Raw genomic sequence first — 13719 nt, forward strand, 5'->3', positions numbered from 1 at the left:
CATTGGAAAATTTAACATTAGTTACTATCATTTTGAGGTAGCTAAAAGACGTGAACATGTTCTTTCCACACAAAAGGAGAGCAGAGCCGAGGTTCTCTTTATGGTGGAGGAGGGTGGACACAAGGTTATCTCTCCAAGGAAGGAAGGTGGGGGAGGTTGGACGCAAGGTTAGTTCTCTACATAAGGGAGGAGGCAAAACTGAGGTTCTCTCCATGGTTAGTCATACACTATTTTGATGTAATTTATTTTTTATTTGAATTACTTTTTGAGCTAACAACTTTAATGATTAATAAAACTATGCAAAATGGTGTGGTTCCAATCGGGTGGCTGAACTATTGGAGCTGATATCAGAGCCTGCTTGATTGTGAGGAAAGCCTCCAAGCAAACATCAGTAAACTCAAAAAGGATGTCCTTGCATAACAGTTGGGTGAGTGGTCTAGCTATTTTAGAGAAATCCTTTATGAATCGTCGATAAAATCCAGCATGACCAAGGAAGCTGCGTATATCTTTCACTATTTTAGGCGGTTGTAGATTGGTGTAGAAGTCTCATTTGCGAGGCAAGACTATGAGATTAAGCATAGTCTAATCAATTTGGTTCAGAATTGTGTGTTTCACGGGTTGCCATCGGAGAGTCCTCTAGATCACATCGAGGCTTTTGAAAGACTGACTAGTACGACGAGGTCTAATGGTGTCCCCTACGACTACCTCATGCTGACTTTGTTCCAGTTCTCTTTGGCGGATAAGGCGCTGAGATGGCTGAATCTTCTGGATCCTGGATCGCTCACCACTTGGGCACAATGTAGAGCAGCTTTCCTAAATCACTTCTACACCAAATCGCGCTCAGCTAAATTTCGAAGCAAAATCACTACATTTTCTCAAGGAGGCATGGAGACATTTTGCGAAGCATGGGAGAGGTTCAAGGAATATCTGAGAGACTGTCCTCACCACGGTTACACCCAAGAGAACCTGATGAACATCTTCTATGGGGGTATCGAACAAAAGTACCAGATGGCGTTAGACACAGCTAGCAAAGGAGACTTCTCCACAACCACCGCAAATGAGGCCAATGCACTAATAGAAAACTTGCGGCAAGCAATAGCAATCACGGCACAGACTATGATCGTATGGTGCGGGTCAATGCTGTCGAGACTGATGCTATTAAGGATCTCACAGCCAAGGTGAATCTCCTACTGAAAAGGGATCACCAAAACGTTAACTTGTGCGAGGAACAGGCTGGGGGATATGCAGATTTCGGAGCTGAGACATACCTTGAGGGTACGGAGGAGATGAACTACATAGGAGGACAAAGAAATTTTCAGAATCGAGGCTTTAACCAGAATTTTAGGAATCATCCTAACCTGTCCTATAGGAGCAACAATGTCGAGAATCCTCATGATCAGATCTATCCACCACGACCTCAGCAGAGCAATTTCGCACAGGGCTTCCCGAACAAGGGGACAGGCTTTCGAGGATCGAATTTTCAACAGAAACCTCAAGTCAATAACTTCTCACAAGGTTATCAAGCGACTCCACCACAGGCCGCAGCCTCGCAAGAGAGAAAATTCGAACAGATGATGCATGCTTTAATGGAAAATCAAAAGAAAAACGCCACTAAGGTGAATGTCAAGATCGACAGCATGTATTCTGAGCTGAATGGGAGGATAGAATCATTAAACACTCACATGAGAGTGTTGGAGAACCAAGTGGCACAGTCTGCACCGAGAGTCAAGGCACCTCCAGGAACACTTCCAGGGAAAAACGAGGCTAATCCAAAAGAATTTGTAAATGTCATCATCCTTCGAAGCGGTAGGGAACTTAAAGAACCACAGCAAAGAGAAGGGACTGACCGATCCAATAACAAGACTGGCCAATCCAAAACACAAAATCAGGAAAGCACCTCTGACGAGGTTCCTAACAAAGCTACTGATGGCATTAAAATCTCTGGTACAGCTACTGCTGGGGGGAGGGCAACCTTGCAGACCCCAATCGCCTTATGTACCCAAACTCCCTTGCCCTACTCGTCGTAAGTCCAAGATATAGGAGCGAGAATATGAAAAGCTGAAATCAGTGGTAGGAGCTTCAGGTCAGACTCCCTTTCATCGAAGCAGTAAGGATGGTTCCATCTCTCAAGAAATACATGAAGGAGATCCTCACTGATAAGCTCAGTTTGGAGAAAGTAGTAATGTATATCACGCAAGAATGCAGTTCAATGCTCCAAAATCAAATGCCAGAAAAATGTGGAGATCCAGGACCGTTTACTTTTCCTTGCACAATAGGAGATCTCAAGTTCAATAAATGCCTCTGCGATTTAGGAGCAAGTGTGAGCCTGATGCCACTCAGCGTTGCAACGCGACTTGGTCTATACACTTTCAAGCCGACCCAAGTCACTTTAGTCCTAGCTGATCACTCTACCCGACATCCAGAAGGGGTATTGGAGAGCCTACCAGTGCAAATTGGGAACTTCTATATACCCACTGACTTCATTGTTTTGAAACTCGACGAGGAATCCCAAGAACCCATTCTACTTGGAAGACCTTTCTTGGCCACGGATGGTGCAATGATAAACGTCTGAGAGGGAAAAATTTATTTGCACATGGATGATTTGGTCTTGAGATTCAACCTGGAGAAAGTAGCTAAGAAACCCACAATCGATGGCCAAACCTTCTGGGTTGACACAATTTGAGAAATAGCTGACGAGATCTATGAAGAAGTGTGTACAAGTGATCACCTGGCCGTGGCATTGACAAAGAAGGAACCAGAGCTGGGATACCTGTCTGAGGAGACTGTGAAGATGGCAAAGACACTCGATGCTGCAACAGTTCTGGGAAATGAGGTCCTATTCGTCAATTTGCAAACTGGACTGACCGATCTGGAAACTGAATTGACCGATCCAGCTCCTCCTGTGGAAATAACCGATAAAAGCGATCGGTTGACCATTCTTGGCGATGGATCAACCAATCCCGAGATCTGCTCTGGGACCAAGGAGAACCAGGAGGACTGGAGCGAACTCAAAGCTCCAAATTTGGACTTGAAACCACTCCCTGAAGGGCTAAGGTACACTTATCTTGGACCTAACTCCACCTATCCTGTTATTATCAATTCTAACCTGAATAATATTGAGACCGCACTCTTGCTCTGCGAGTTAAGAAAATATAGGAAGACTTTGGGCTATTCCTTAGATGATATTTCAAGTATATCATTGGAGTTATGCTCACACCTTATTCACCTTGAAGACCCTTCTAAGTCGTCCATCGAACATCAAAGAAGGCTGAATCGAAACCTCAAGGAAGTGGTGAAGAAGGAGATCCTTAAACTATTGGGAGCCGGAGTTATTTTCCCAATCTCTGACAGCACTTGGGTGAGCCCAGTCCATGTATTGCCAAAGAAAGGAGGGGTGACAGTAGTTGCAAATGAAAAGAACGAGTTGATCCCCACCAAGAAGGTAACAGGATATCGGATGTGCATCGACTACCGCAAGCTCAATGCAGCCACCAGTAAGGACCACTTCCCCCTTCCATTCATTGACCAAATGCTTGAGCGCTTAGCAAACCACCCTTATTACTGCTTCCTTGATGGTTACTCCGGTTTCTTTCAGATTCCGATTCACCCGGATGATCAGGAGAAAACTACTTTCACTTGCTCTTATGGCACATTCGCTTACCGACGGATGCCTTTTGGGTTATGAAATGCCCCGACAACGAAGCCAAATTGATCAAAGGTCAATTAAAACCCAAGGTGCACTCAACCACGATCTAGTGGTGTCGTCATAGCACTTCAGGGTCGAATCCACAGAGACCAAACAATGCACTATAAAATTGTAAAGATCAAATCTAGCTAAGGAAAAAGGAAATTTTTGTGACAAGTAATTATCAAAACAGGAAAAATAAAAGAGTGCTTAAATTCAGAGAAAAGTATTGGGCATTGGGAGTCTATTAGGAATTATGATCACTAATTCAGATGATAGATTGGGAAAGCATTAGATACCGTTCTTGAACTCAAATCTCGAATGTAAAACTAACCTATTGTCGCAGTGTTAGTTATCTATGCAAGGAATTGATTAAACTCTAAACCGTCGTTTGAATCTAGCAATCCTAGCAAGCAATAAGTTCAAGTTTGATTTTGTTCACAAGGTGCCTTAACTTCAACTTTCGTTGGTTAAGGATCACCTTGCTCACCTATGTTCTTTTCAAGCAATTCAACAACACTTTTGATGTCTAGATGAATCAAACCTACAATCATAAACTAGGTAGCTAATCTAGTTTAAGCGTTAAGAATAACAATAGAGGAAGAACACAATAGATCAATCCCAAATCTAACAACCTAAGTTCAGAGAATCATAAAACCCCTTTTGAAACCCGAAACCCAACAGAGAGACTACTCAGACATAGAAATCAAAGAACAGCAAATCAAAGATGAAGAAAACATGTTTGAATTGCAAAGAGAAAACAAAAGGGTTCAGAATTCTTCTCCAAAAGGTTAAAAAGGATAAGAGATCTTCTCCCAAAGCTTACAAGTACTCAAAAGCTGCGTATAATAAAAAGGTGCCTCTCTAGAGGTCGAGCCTCGTGCTTAAATAGTAAAAATAAAACTCTAAAAGTCGGTTTGAAACATAAAAGGAAAAGTTGTTTCGGGGACAGGACTGGTCGATCTCGAGCGAGGATCAGTCGATCCGGAATGTTTTTCTGCTCTCACTCCATCTGCTTGCTAGCCCGATCAGTCTTCAACCAATTAAGCTCTAGATGCATATTTTCATCCCCAAAGCTCTCAGATTCCTTCCAAAGTCACCTAGAACCTGTAAAGACTCACACAAGACTAAAAAGACTCTAAAAGCACACTTGGACTTAACAAAAGACTCAAAACAAATACAAAAACTATTGTTAAAATCTTATAAAATGCAGACACATCAGTATTGTAGCAAAAAGAAAATTTATAGTACAATATATTTTATTAAATTTAATTTTATTTACAAAAATTTAAACCCGCACATTGGACGTATCCTTATCTAGTGGAATATATAATAAGAGGGGGTATTCAATTTGATATTTTAAGGATTTGGTAGGATTTTGATATTTTAGAATTTTGAAAGATTTAGGAGATTTATAGGAGATTCGATTGTGTTTTAGAGTTTTTCTATTTAAGAAAAAAGAAAATTCTCCAAGATTCTATGAGATTTTATATTAAACTTTGGATGATTTTAAAATATTTTACAACACAAAAAAAAAATCTATGTCAAAATATTTATTAAATTCTGAGGAAGACGATAACTTTATCGCCACCACCACACATTCTAGTAACATATTCACCAAGTAACATTTTCGATTGTTGAGATGTGAGTTCTTGATTAAAATTTGCAGGATGGGAAAGAATGGTTCTGCAAATCTTATATCTTGGTCCCTCGAATCTCTTGGAACCAAACGCAAGCTTCACAAAAATGTCGCAAAAGCTGATCGTTTCTCCCATTGTAAAGACTTTGGTCTTGAGCAAAGTCCCTGAGAAGGTTCCTTATCTATCTGTTTAAATCTTTTTTGGTCCAAAACGGGGTTTGTTTTGATGTGATCATCGCAAATGATTCAGGTAAGGGATTGGATCGATGAGATAGCCCGTGACTGGAGATTTAAAAGGATTATCCCAGCTCATTTCGAAGCTCCAATAAAAACGCAGGAAGATCAGAGTTTCTAGCTGCGTTTGGGTTCCTAGACGATCTTCTAGGGGAAAGATATGTAACTCGTCCTTCACTCTCTCTACTCTTCACTTCGCTAATGGGAAAAGCAGAGAGCTATTTTCGTTAGAGTTGTTGTCGGACTTGATTTTTTACGGATAATTTTTTTTTTGTGAAATCCTTTAAAATCATAACTTCAAAACATAGGATTTTGTTACTCATATTTGTCAACTAAAAAAACAAAAAAAGTCTTGTAGAATCGTTCAAAGTAGCATTTTTTAAAAAGTTGTGATATTTTGAATAACACTAGATTTCAAGTAAGTTTTATAAATCCATGATTGAATAACATGAAATTTTAAATTATTTTAGATGATTTTACATAAATTTTAAGTTGAATAACACTGGATTTTAAAAGATTTTTTAGAATCATCAATTGAATAACAATTGATTTTAAAAATACTTTAAAATCTTCTAAAATATAAGTTGAATACCTCCTGAACATCAGTAACAAAATATTGTGTAAATGGAAAACTGGAACCAAAAAAAATGGAAGCACAATAATCAAAAATATCTTATTCAAATAAAAAAGTAAATACAATGAAACAGGGAAAGAGAGAATCATAAAAGGATCATATGAACCGTGTAATATGTATACATGAGAAAAGAAAAGAAAATAATATAAAGAAAAAAAAAAACACTCTTTTTGACAAAAATAAAATAAAATAAAAAGAAAACACTCAAGTGCATTGAGAAAAAGATGCTACGAAACTAAAAAAAAACAGTGCCCATCGATTTCTGAAGCAAAGAACCATAAGCTGTCCGAGATATGGAGTTTGAAGATAGGATCAGTGCAGTGCCAGACGATTTGCTTTTGAGGATCTTGTTATTGGTTCCAACAAAGGATGCAGTGGCCACGATGATTTTATCGAAACGATGGCGATCTGTATGGACAATGTTGCCACAACTTGAGTACACAGAGATCGGAGATTTTGCTCACAGAACAAATTTTCTTGGCGGTTTTAGCCGTTTATTTGGAAAAAGTAAGCGGGCACACCAGAGTCTATTTGGCGGTTTGTTAACGAGTCACTTAAACTACACAAAGCACATCAATTAGAAAGTTTGAATATAGAACTCGGTCCACATTGTCCTATTGATGCTAATGTGGGAAAGTGGTTAGCATATGCGGTTGATCGCAGGGTTTGTAAACTATGTTTTCAGCTCATGTGGTCCGCAGAGCCTATTAGCTTGCCCAAAAGCCTTTATACATGTGATACGCTTGTAAATCTCCGTCTTTCCAACAAGGTTTATGTAGATGTTTCATCTTCTCCAGTATGCCTCCCATCCCTCAAACGTCTTGAGCTTGTCTCTGTGGTATACAAAGATGAAGATTCTCTTGTTAGGCTCTTATCTAGTTGTCCTATTCTCGAATATTTGTATGTGGAGCGACATAGCCAAGACAACGTGACAAAGTTTAGTGTAAAAGTGCCATCTTTGGTGACCTTAAAGTATGTTAATCTGAACCCAAAAGTAGAGGATATTAATCTGAACCCAAAAAGTAGAGGATATTGAAGGAACAACTTTGGTCATAGATTCAGAAAATTTAAAGGAATTAGCCATCGGAGATATTTCGACAAACTCATGCTCGATTGAGAACGAGCCTAGCCTTGATAAAGCAGGTTTATGCTATTTTCGTTATCCTGATGACAAATTTATGAAATCTCTTTCCTCGGTCAGATATCTCGATATATGTCTAAACGTTGAAACGGTACTAAGTTTAATTAACCTCATTTTTTTATATATATATTGTTATGATCACATTAATTGATTTCCACCAGATTATACAACTTACTTACTTATGTACGTGTTGTGTTCATATTGCAGGTTGCGTGGTGTCACGCCATCAACATCTCACAAGTTACAGATTGTAAAATATATCCTTTCAAGTTAGACTGGTGTGAGCCATTTGTGTCTTTGCTTCATAATTCTCCTGAACTGAAATTTCTTCTCATCGACCAGGTTTGTGCCTGCACCATGCATTTTACAGTAAAAGAAGTAGCAAACACATGTTTAATTGTTGTTTTTGCTTCACAGGGACTTCTCAAGAATTAAGACTTTCCACTTTCGTTCAAGCAACCAGATGGTGTACCTCTATGCTTGTCAACGAAACTCGAGATGTTTTTGAGTGGGAAGAATATAGAGGAACAAGGGAAGAGAAACAAGTATTGAGATACATACTTGCCAACTCCAAGTGTTTGAAGAGAGTTGGAATAACTCTGAAACCAACAACATGGAAGCGGAATGAAAAGAAGATGATCAAGGAGTTAAAATCCATGTATAGGAGGATTTCAACAACATCTCAGCTTCTTCTCTACACTTTATCTTGAGTTATTTTAAAGTTGGAGATACTGAGCTCTCGAGTAATTTAATAGATATATTAATATTATTGTAACTCGTGTTCTTGGAATTATTTGTTTAAAACTGTACTAGTAATTCATGTTGCTTTCAATCTAAGATTTGGAGTAGAGTAGTAGTACGCACAAACTCTGAATCTGGCTTTGGTACACACATTATTAATTTTTCCTAAATATTTTTGTTTGCATTTTGGTTAAAATTTGGTATGTGAACAATTTTTTTTGTTTTGTCTCTTTTTCTTTTTTAATATAGATTTTTCTCTTAAAAAAAAAAAAAAAAAAAAAACAGATGAAGAAAACAACAAATTCGCTTTCTAATAAGAGAGTCGATCCGTACGTATTCAACAAAAAAATCTAAAAAAATATAAAATTTCTAAAAAAGTTGGAGAAAATGACAAAAGCCTAAAACTACACACACCAACCCCTTCCTCCATTTTGTAGTAGTTGAAGCCTACAGGTTCCTTCTTCACCTAACTAAACCTTGCTTTCTGATTTCTCTCTCTCGCCGAAGAATCTGCATCATCGTCTTCTCAGGTTAGATTTCTCAATTCTTCTTATTTCAGATCTCTTTCTTTGCTTTTCTTTTTTTTTTTTTTTTGTTTCTCCACGATCGTTAATCGTGAAAGTAAAATGAGCCGAGGTTTATTCTACGATCCGTTTGATTTTGTTTTCTCTCTTTTTTTTGCTCTCTAAATAGATTTATATTTTGTTTGATTTCTCTGGTTTTTTCTTTCCGCTGATGAGATTTGATCTATGTGATGTAACCGAGGCTGTGAACATTTTTTTTTTTTTTTTTGGTTGAATTTCTCAGTTTTTTTTTTATATATAATGATTCAAATTATGATACAAAACCGTTAGTTCATAGAATTGTTCAGTGGTGCAATTTAGTTTGAGTGTTGTTGTTTGACTGTGAGAGACTTGACTCTCTTTTTTTGTGTGTGGAATTTTAAGAGATGGGATCTGGTCAATGGCACGTTGAGAAGAGGTCTACGTTTAGGAATGATTCGTTTGTTAGAGAGTACGGCACTGTTCCAGAAACTGGTTGTCTTTCAATCGTAGTGCTTGGTGCTTCTGGTGATCTTGCTAAGAAGAAGACTTTTCCTGCTCTTTTCAACTTATACCGTCAGGTTTGTTCCATATCACCAGCAACTAGTAGTGCATGTGTTGAATTGTCTATTAGTTTTGACTTTTTTTTTTGTTTTGTTTGATATGTATGTATGTATGATGAGCAGGGGTTTCTCAATCCAGATGAAGTTCATATATTTGGTTATGCTAGGACTAAGATTTCTGATGAAGAGCTGAGAGATCGGATTCGTGGGTGAGTTCAACAGTACTGATTTGGTTATTAGCTTGAGTCCAAAGTTGATACTGAATAGTTTTTTATGCAGATATCTTGTTGATAAGAATAATGCTGAGCAAGTTGAAGCTTTGTCAAAGTTCTTACAGCTGGTTAGTATCTATTCTTTTCAGGATGTTGATTTTATAAATAGAGTCATTTTTAGCGTTACTGGAATAAACGAGTTTCTGGTTCTATTGCTTTGTAGATTAAGTATGTGAGTGGCCCTTATGATTCTGAGGAGGGGTTCCAGAGATTAGACAATGCAATTTCGGAGCACGAAATCGCCAAAAACAGCTCTGAAGGGTCCTCTAGGAGACTGTTTTACCTTGCACTTCCACCGTCTGTTTATCCTTCTGTATGCAAGATGATCAAGACCTGCTGCATGAACAAATGTGAGTCCCTTTTCAGCTGTGGAATTTATTTCCTAGATACAAATGGTTAACCTGCTTGAACCTAAGGCATGTATTTCCATCTACTAGTCAGTCTCTTTACAATTCATGTATTTATATTGTCTCACGACTTCCAGCTGATCTTGGTGGATGGACACGGATTGTGGTTGAGAAACCATTTGGAAAGGATCTGGAATCTGCGGAACAACTGAGTTCTCAGATTGGAGGGTTGTTTGATGAATCTCAGATCTATCGTATAGATCATTATCTTGGAAAGGAATTGGTTCAAAATATGGTAACATGCTTGGCTATTAAGGTTTAGTCATCAAGCTATTTCCTTAGACAACTCAAATGATTATTTTTATCCCGTCCATCACTTGCAGCTGGTCCTCCGATTTGCCAATCGCTTTTTCTTGCCACTTTGGAATCGTGACAATATCGAGAACGTGCAGGTAAGAGCTGCTGAGCTAAGAAAGAAATTGTCAGACTGTTATTTAGTGTCGAATGCACATATATTTCAAATGCTTTTCTTGCAGATTGTTTTCAGGGAAGATTTTGGAACTGAAGGGCGTGGCGGATATTTTGATGAATACGGGTAATATTTTATTTTTTGTGTCTTCTAGTTCATTATATAGGGTGTTAATGAGATGACACCAGTGCGTTTCTGATGACATCTGCACTTCTTGCTTTACAGAATAATCCGTGATATCATTCAAAACCATCTGCTCCAAGTAAGTATACCTGAGATATTTTTCGTGATAACAAAACATAATTGTACATCTATGTGAATGTTTTTTCAGAGTGTCTCTGTTAATGAAAATGCTTTCATGTTTTAACTAACTGAGTTTCTAATACTGTAGGTTCTTTGCCTTGTTGCCATGGAGAAACCAATATCTCTTAAACCTGAGCACATCCGGGATGAGAAAGTGAAGGTGATCAATATTTTTTTACCACTTCTAGCCATTCTATCGGGCTTTCCTTGCCTCTTTTCTTTGTATTCATATGATTGGGAACATCACCGTTTGATCTAGTTATATTTTCCTTACAAAGTCACCTTAGAGAGTTTACATGGATTGGCTGATATTCTCATTGGCATTTTCAGAATTTACGTTACTGATTATTGTAGTGAACTTCAGGTGCTTCAATCGGTGGTTCCGATAAGCGATGACGAAGTGGTTCTAGGACAATACGAAGGATATAGGGATGATCCTACTGTTCCAAACGACTCGAACACTCCAACATTTGCCACAACGATCCTTCGCATACACAATGAAAGATGGGAAGGTATATGTCCCACTTCGCTCTTAATCTTTTCATCTATCAGTCAACTCGGGATAACCAGTAGAAAATTGACATAAAATATGAGGTTTGATGGGTCAATATGATCAAATATAGCGTCAATCTTTTGGTGGAAGCACTTGGATGAATCATAACGTTTTCGTTAACATTACTGAACATCTTGTTATTGAGTGCATATTAATCAGCACGGAGATGAGAAAAATTGTAGGTTTCACATGTTCTCATGATCACTCATGATAACATCTTAAAAACAAAAGACATCAGTTACTTCATATTCTGATTATCCCATCAACAGAATAAATTTTTTCTTCAGGAATAAAAGTCCATTTTTATTGACGTACTAATTGATATATATCTTCCAGGTGTCCCATTTATTCTAAAGGCCGGAAAGGCGCTGAATTCGAGGAAGGCAGAAATTAGAATTCAGTTCAAGGATGTTCCAGGAGACATATTCAGATGTATATTCTTACCATGACGCCTTCTTTTCAATGTAGCATAAGTGCTTCTACTAGCTTTTTGGTTAGAAATTTATGTACTAAGACTCTCTTGCAACAGGTCAGAAGCAAGGAAGGAACGAGTTTGTGATACGCTTGCAACCTTCAGAGGCAATGTATATGAAACTAACTGTAAGTATATGGTGAACAACGAAACTTTTTTACTAATTACTCTGACCTTGAACCATTACAGTTACAGTGAACCATGATGCTTTTGCCACACAGGTTAAGCAACCAGGTCTAGAGATGAATACTGTGCAAAGTGAACTAGACTTGTCGTATGGGCAACGGTACCAAGGTGTCGCGATCCCTGAGGCATACGAGCGCTTAATTCTTGACACGTAATAACGAACTTGTCTAAATTATATACTACCACAATAGTCTTTGTATATCTAGCTGGCTCCTTCTGTTCCTCCATGTTATCTTCAACCAAATCTGGTTCCCATCTATCTGCAGAATCAAAGGCGATCAACAACATTTCGTTCGTAGAGACGAATTAAAGGTAGAAACATTTTCTTTCACCGCCCTTGAACCATAGCAATCTCTGAGATCTCTTCTTTGTACGCTACAAGTGTCAGATTTTACTTCATCCCTAATGTATAGACACAATACAGACCTGTAAACTTTAGCATCATACATTTCAGGAGCTAATTTGGTATGCATTTTGATAATTATTACAGGTTGCGTGGGAGATCTTCACGCCGCTACTTCACAGGATCGACAGAGGAGAAGTGAAGTCAATTCCATACAAATCAGGAAGCCGAGGACCAAAAGAAGCTGATCAGCTGCTAGAAAAAGCTGGTTACCTTCAAACTCATGGCTATATCTGGATCCCTCCCACACTATAAATAGTTAAATACCCTACGTAATACACAATACATGTATCTCCGTATATGTATAAAATTATGCATCTCTTGCTGAATAGTTCCCACATTGAGTTTGGTGTTTGTACGTGAGACTTACTACTTCATCACATGACACATACTGCGTCTTGTGTTTGCGAAGCGGCTTTGTAGAAATAAAAATAAATAAAATCTTTTATCTATACCATAATTTAAATTTAACTTTTGTTAGAGCTCGTTTAACGAATGAAACTGATGACACACACAAGTTCCATGAGTTTGTCGACAGTTGAAACACAGAACAAGTTCCATCTAGAGTTTGTCGACAGTTGACACATGTATATAAAGAAGAGTTTGTTGAGGCACATAAGTTCAGTGCCATGTTACTGACCATGTTTTTTTTTTTTTTTTTTTTTAACAAACTCTCCATTCAGTTAAGTTACAAGGTTTTAGGTACTCCTTTCTAAAGGGAGTATAGTACAACCAACTAACTTACATAGGAGAATAGAAAACCACGATATGTTGCGTAAGAAAGCGAACAACATCCGGATCAAGCTACAACACAAGAGATAGCAAGCTTGAAAGCCTACGTACAAACAACTAAAATAGAGATAAAAAGGTACTAAAAACAGAAAGATAGTGAGATCCACCAAGTAGAAATGCCACATGAAGTGACGGAAGGCTGACCAAGACCAAATAACTGGCCGCAGAACGACAAATTGCCACACTGGAATACAAAGATTCCGACAGGTTTTTAAAAACCTAACTCGCACTAAAGATGATGAATCTTCAGCTCCCTGAAAAGGGAGGCAGCATGTAGGTTGGGAACAAATTCCCAAAAGTCGAGTGCCGGAAAAATGGTCTAAAATAAAACCACCTTGCCACACCAAGTTGAAAGATCTAAATCGAGTAGATAACGAGGAGCGGGAATCAAGAAGAAACCATGTAGACAAGAGAGTCGAGATAAGGGAAGAACAAGAGAGCCAACAACACCAACCAAAGCTTGAAAAATATCTCTCCTTATAGGAAGTATTTCTGAAATGACTCTCATTAGATGAGAAAATTAAAATATTTCCATTGGAACAAATAGCCTTTGGATCTTTCAAGATTAATGGACCAAAAATAGTCAATAAGTTGGAGTGAGCCATAGAGGCAAGTCTCTCCTTGTGAGAGGAGGAAGGCAAAATATGTCTCTCCCATGAGGATTGTACATTTAAATTGTGCCAAATAATTTGTGCAATTTGCCTATACATGGTCTTATTCATAATTAAAGCTAAATAGAATCC

The 13719-nt window shown here is 38.1% G+C and overlaps 1 protein-coding gene and 1 non-coding gene across 2 annotated transcripts; one reads left to right on the forward strand and one right to left on the reverse strand.

Moving 5' to 3' along the window:
* Positions 1-846: 846 nt before the first annotated feature.
* LOC147934621 (small nucleolar RNA R71) lies at positions 847-953 on the reverse strand. Its single transcript, XR_015573444.1, has one exon. It is a non-coding gene; the product is annotated as a small nucleolar RNA R71 (small nucleolar RNA).
* Positions 954-8180: 7227 nt separating this feature from the next.
* On the forward strand, positions 8181-12636 carry LOC104724441 (glucose-6-phosphate 1-dehydrogenase 6, cytoplasmic). Its single transcript, XM_010442932.3, has 16 exons — positions 8181-8604; positions 9022-9197; positions 9303-9388; positions 9459-9519; positions 9615-9801; positions 9936-10093; positions 10182-10250; positions 10335-10393; positions 10493-10529; positions 10659-10730; positions 10935-11082; positions 11460-11555; positions 11653-11723; positions 11817-11932; positions 12048-12093; positions 12272-12636. Exons 2-16 carry the CDS (start codon positions 9024-9026, stop codon positions 12437-12439), a joined length of 1548 nt encoding a protein of 515 aa, XP_010441234.2. The 5' UTR covers positions 8181-8604; positions 9022-9023; the 3' UTR covers positions 12440-12636.
* The last annotated feature ends 1083 nt before the right edge of the window (positions 12637-13719 follow it).

Source organism: Camelina sativa, chromosome 11 (genome assembly GCF_030686135.1).
Source record: "Camelina sativa cultivar CO46 ecotype springtype chromosome 11, ASM3068613v1".
Taxonomy (NCBI): Eukaryota; Viridiplantae; Streptophyta; class Magnoliopsida; order Brassicales; family Brassicaceae; genus Camelina; species Camelina sativa.

Bases quoted from the DNA above. Each gene is read 5' to 3' on its own strand.
- LOC104724441 (XM_010442932.3), top strand. From the start codon at position 9,024: ATGGGATCTGGTCAATGGCACGTTGAGAAGAGGTCTACGTTTAGGAAT. The intron at 9,389-9,458 runs GTGAGTTCAACA...TTTTTTATGCAG, and splicing joins CTGAGAGATCGGATTCGTGG to ATATCTTGTTGATAAGAATA. The intron at 10,094-10,181 runs GTAACATGCTTG...CATCACTTGCAG, and splicing joins AGGAATTGGTTCAAAATATG to CTGGTCCTCCGATTTGCCAA.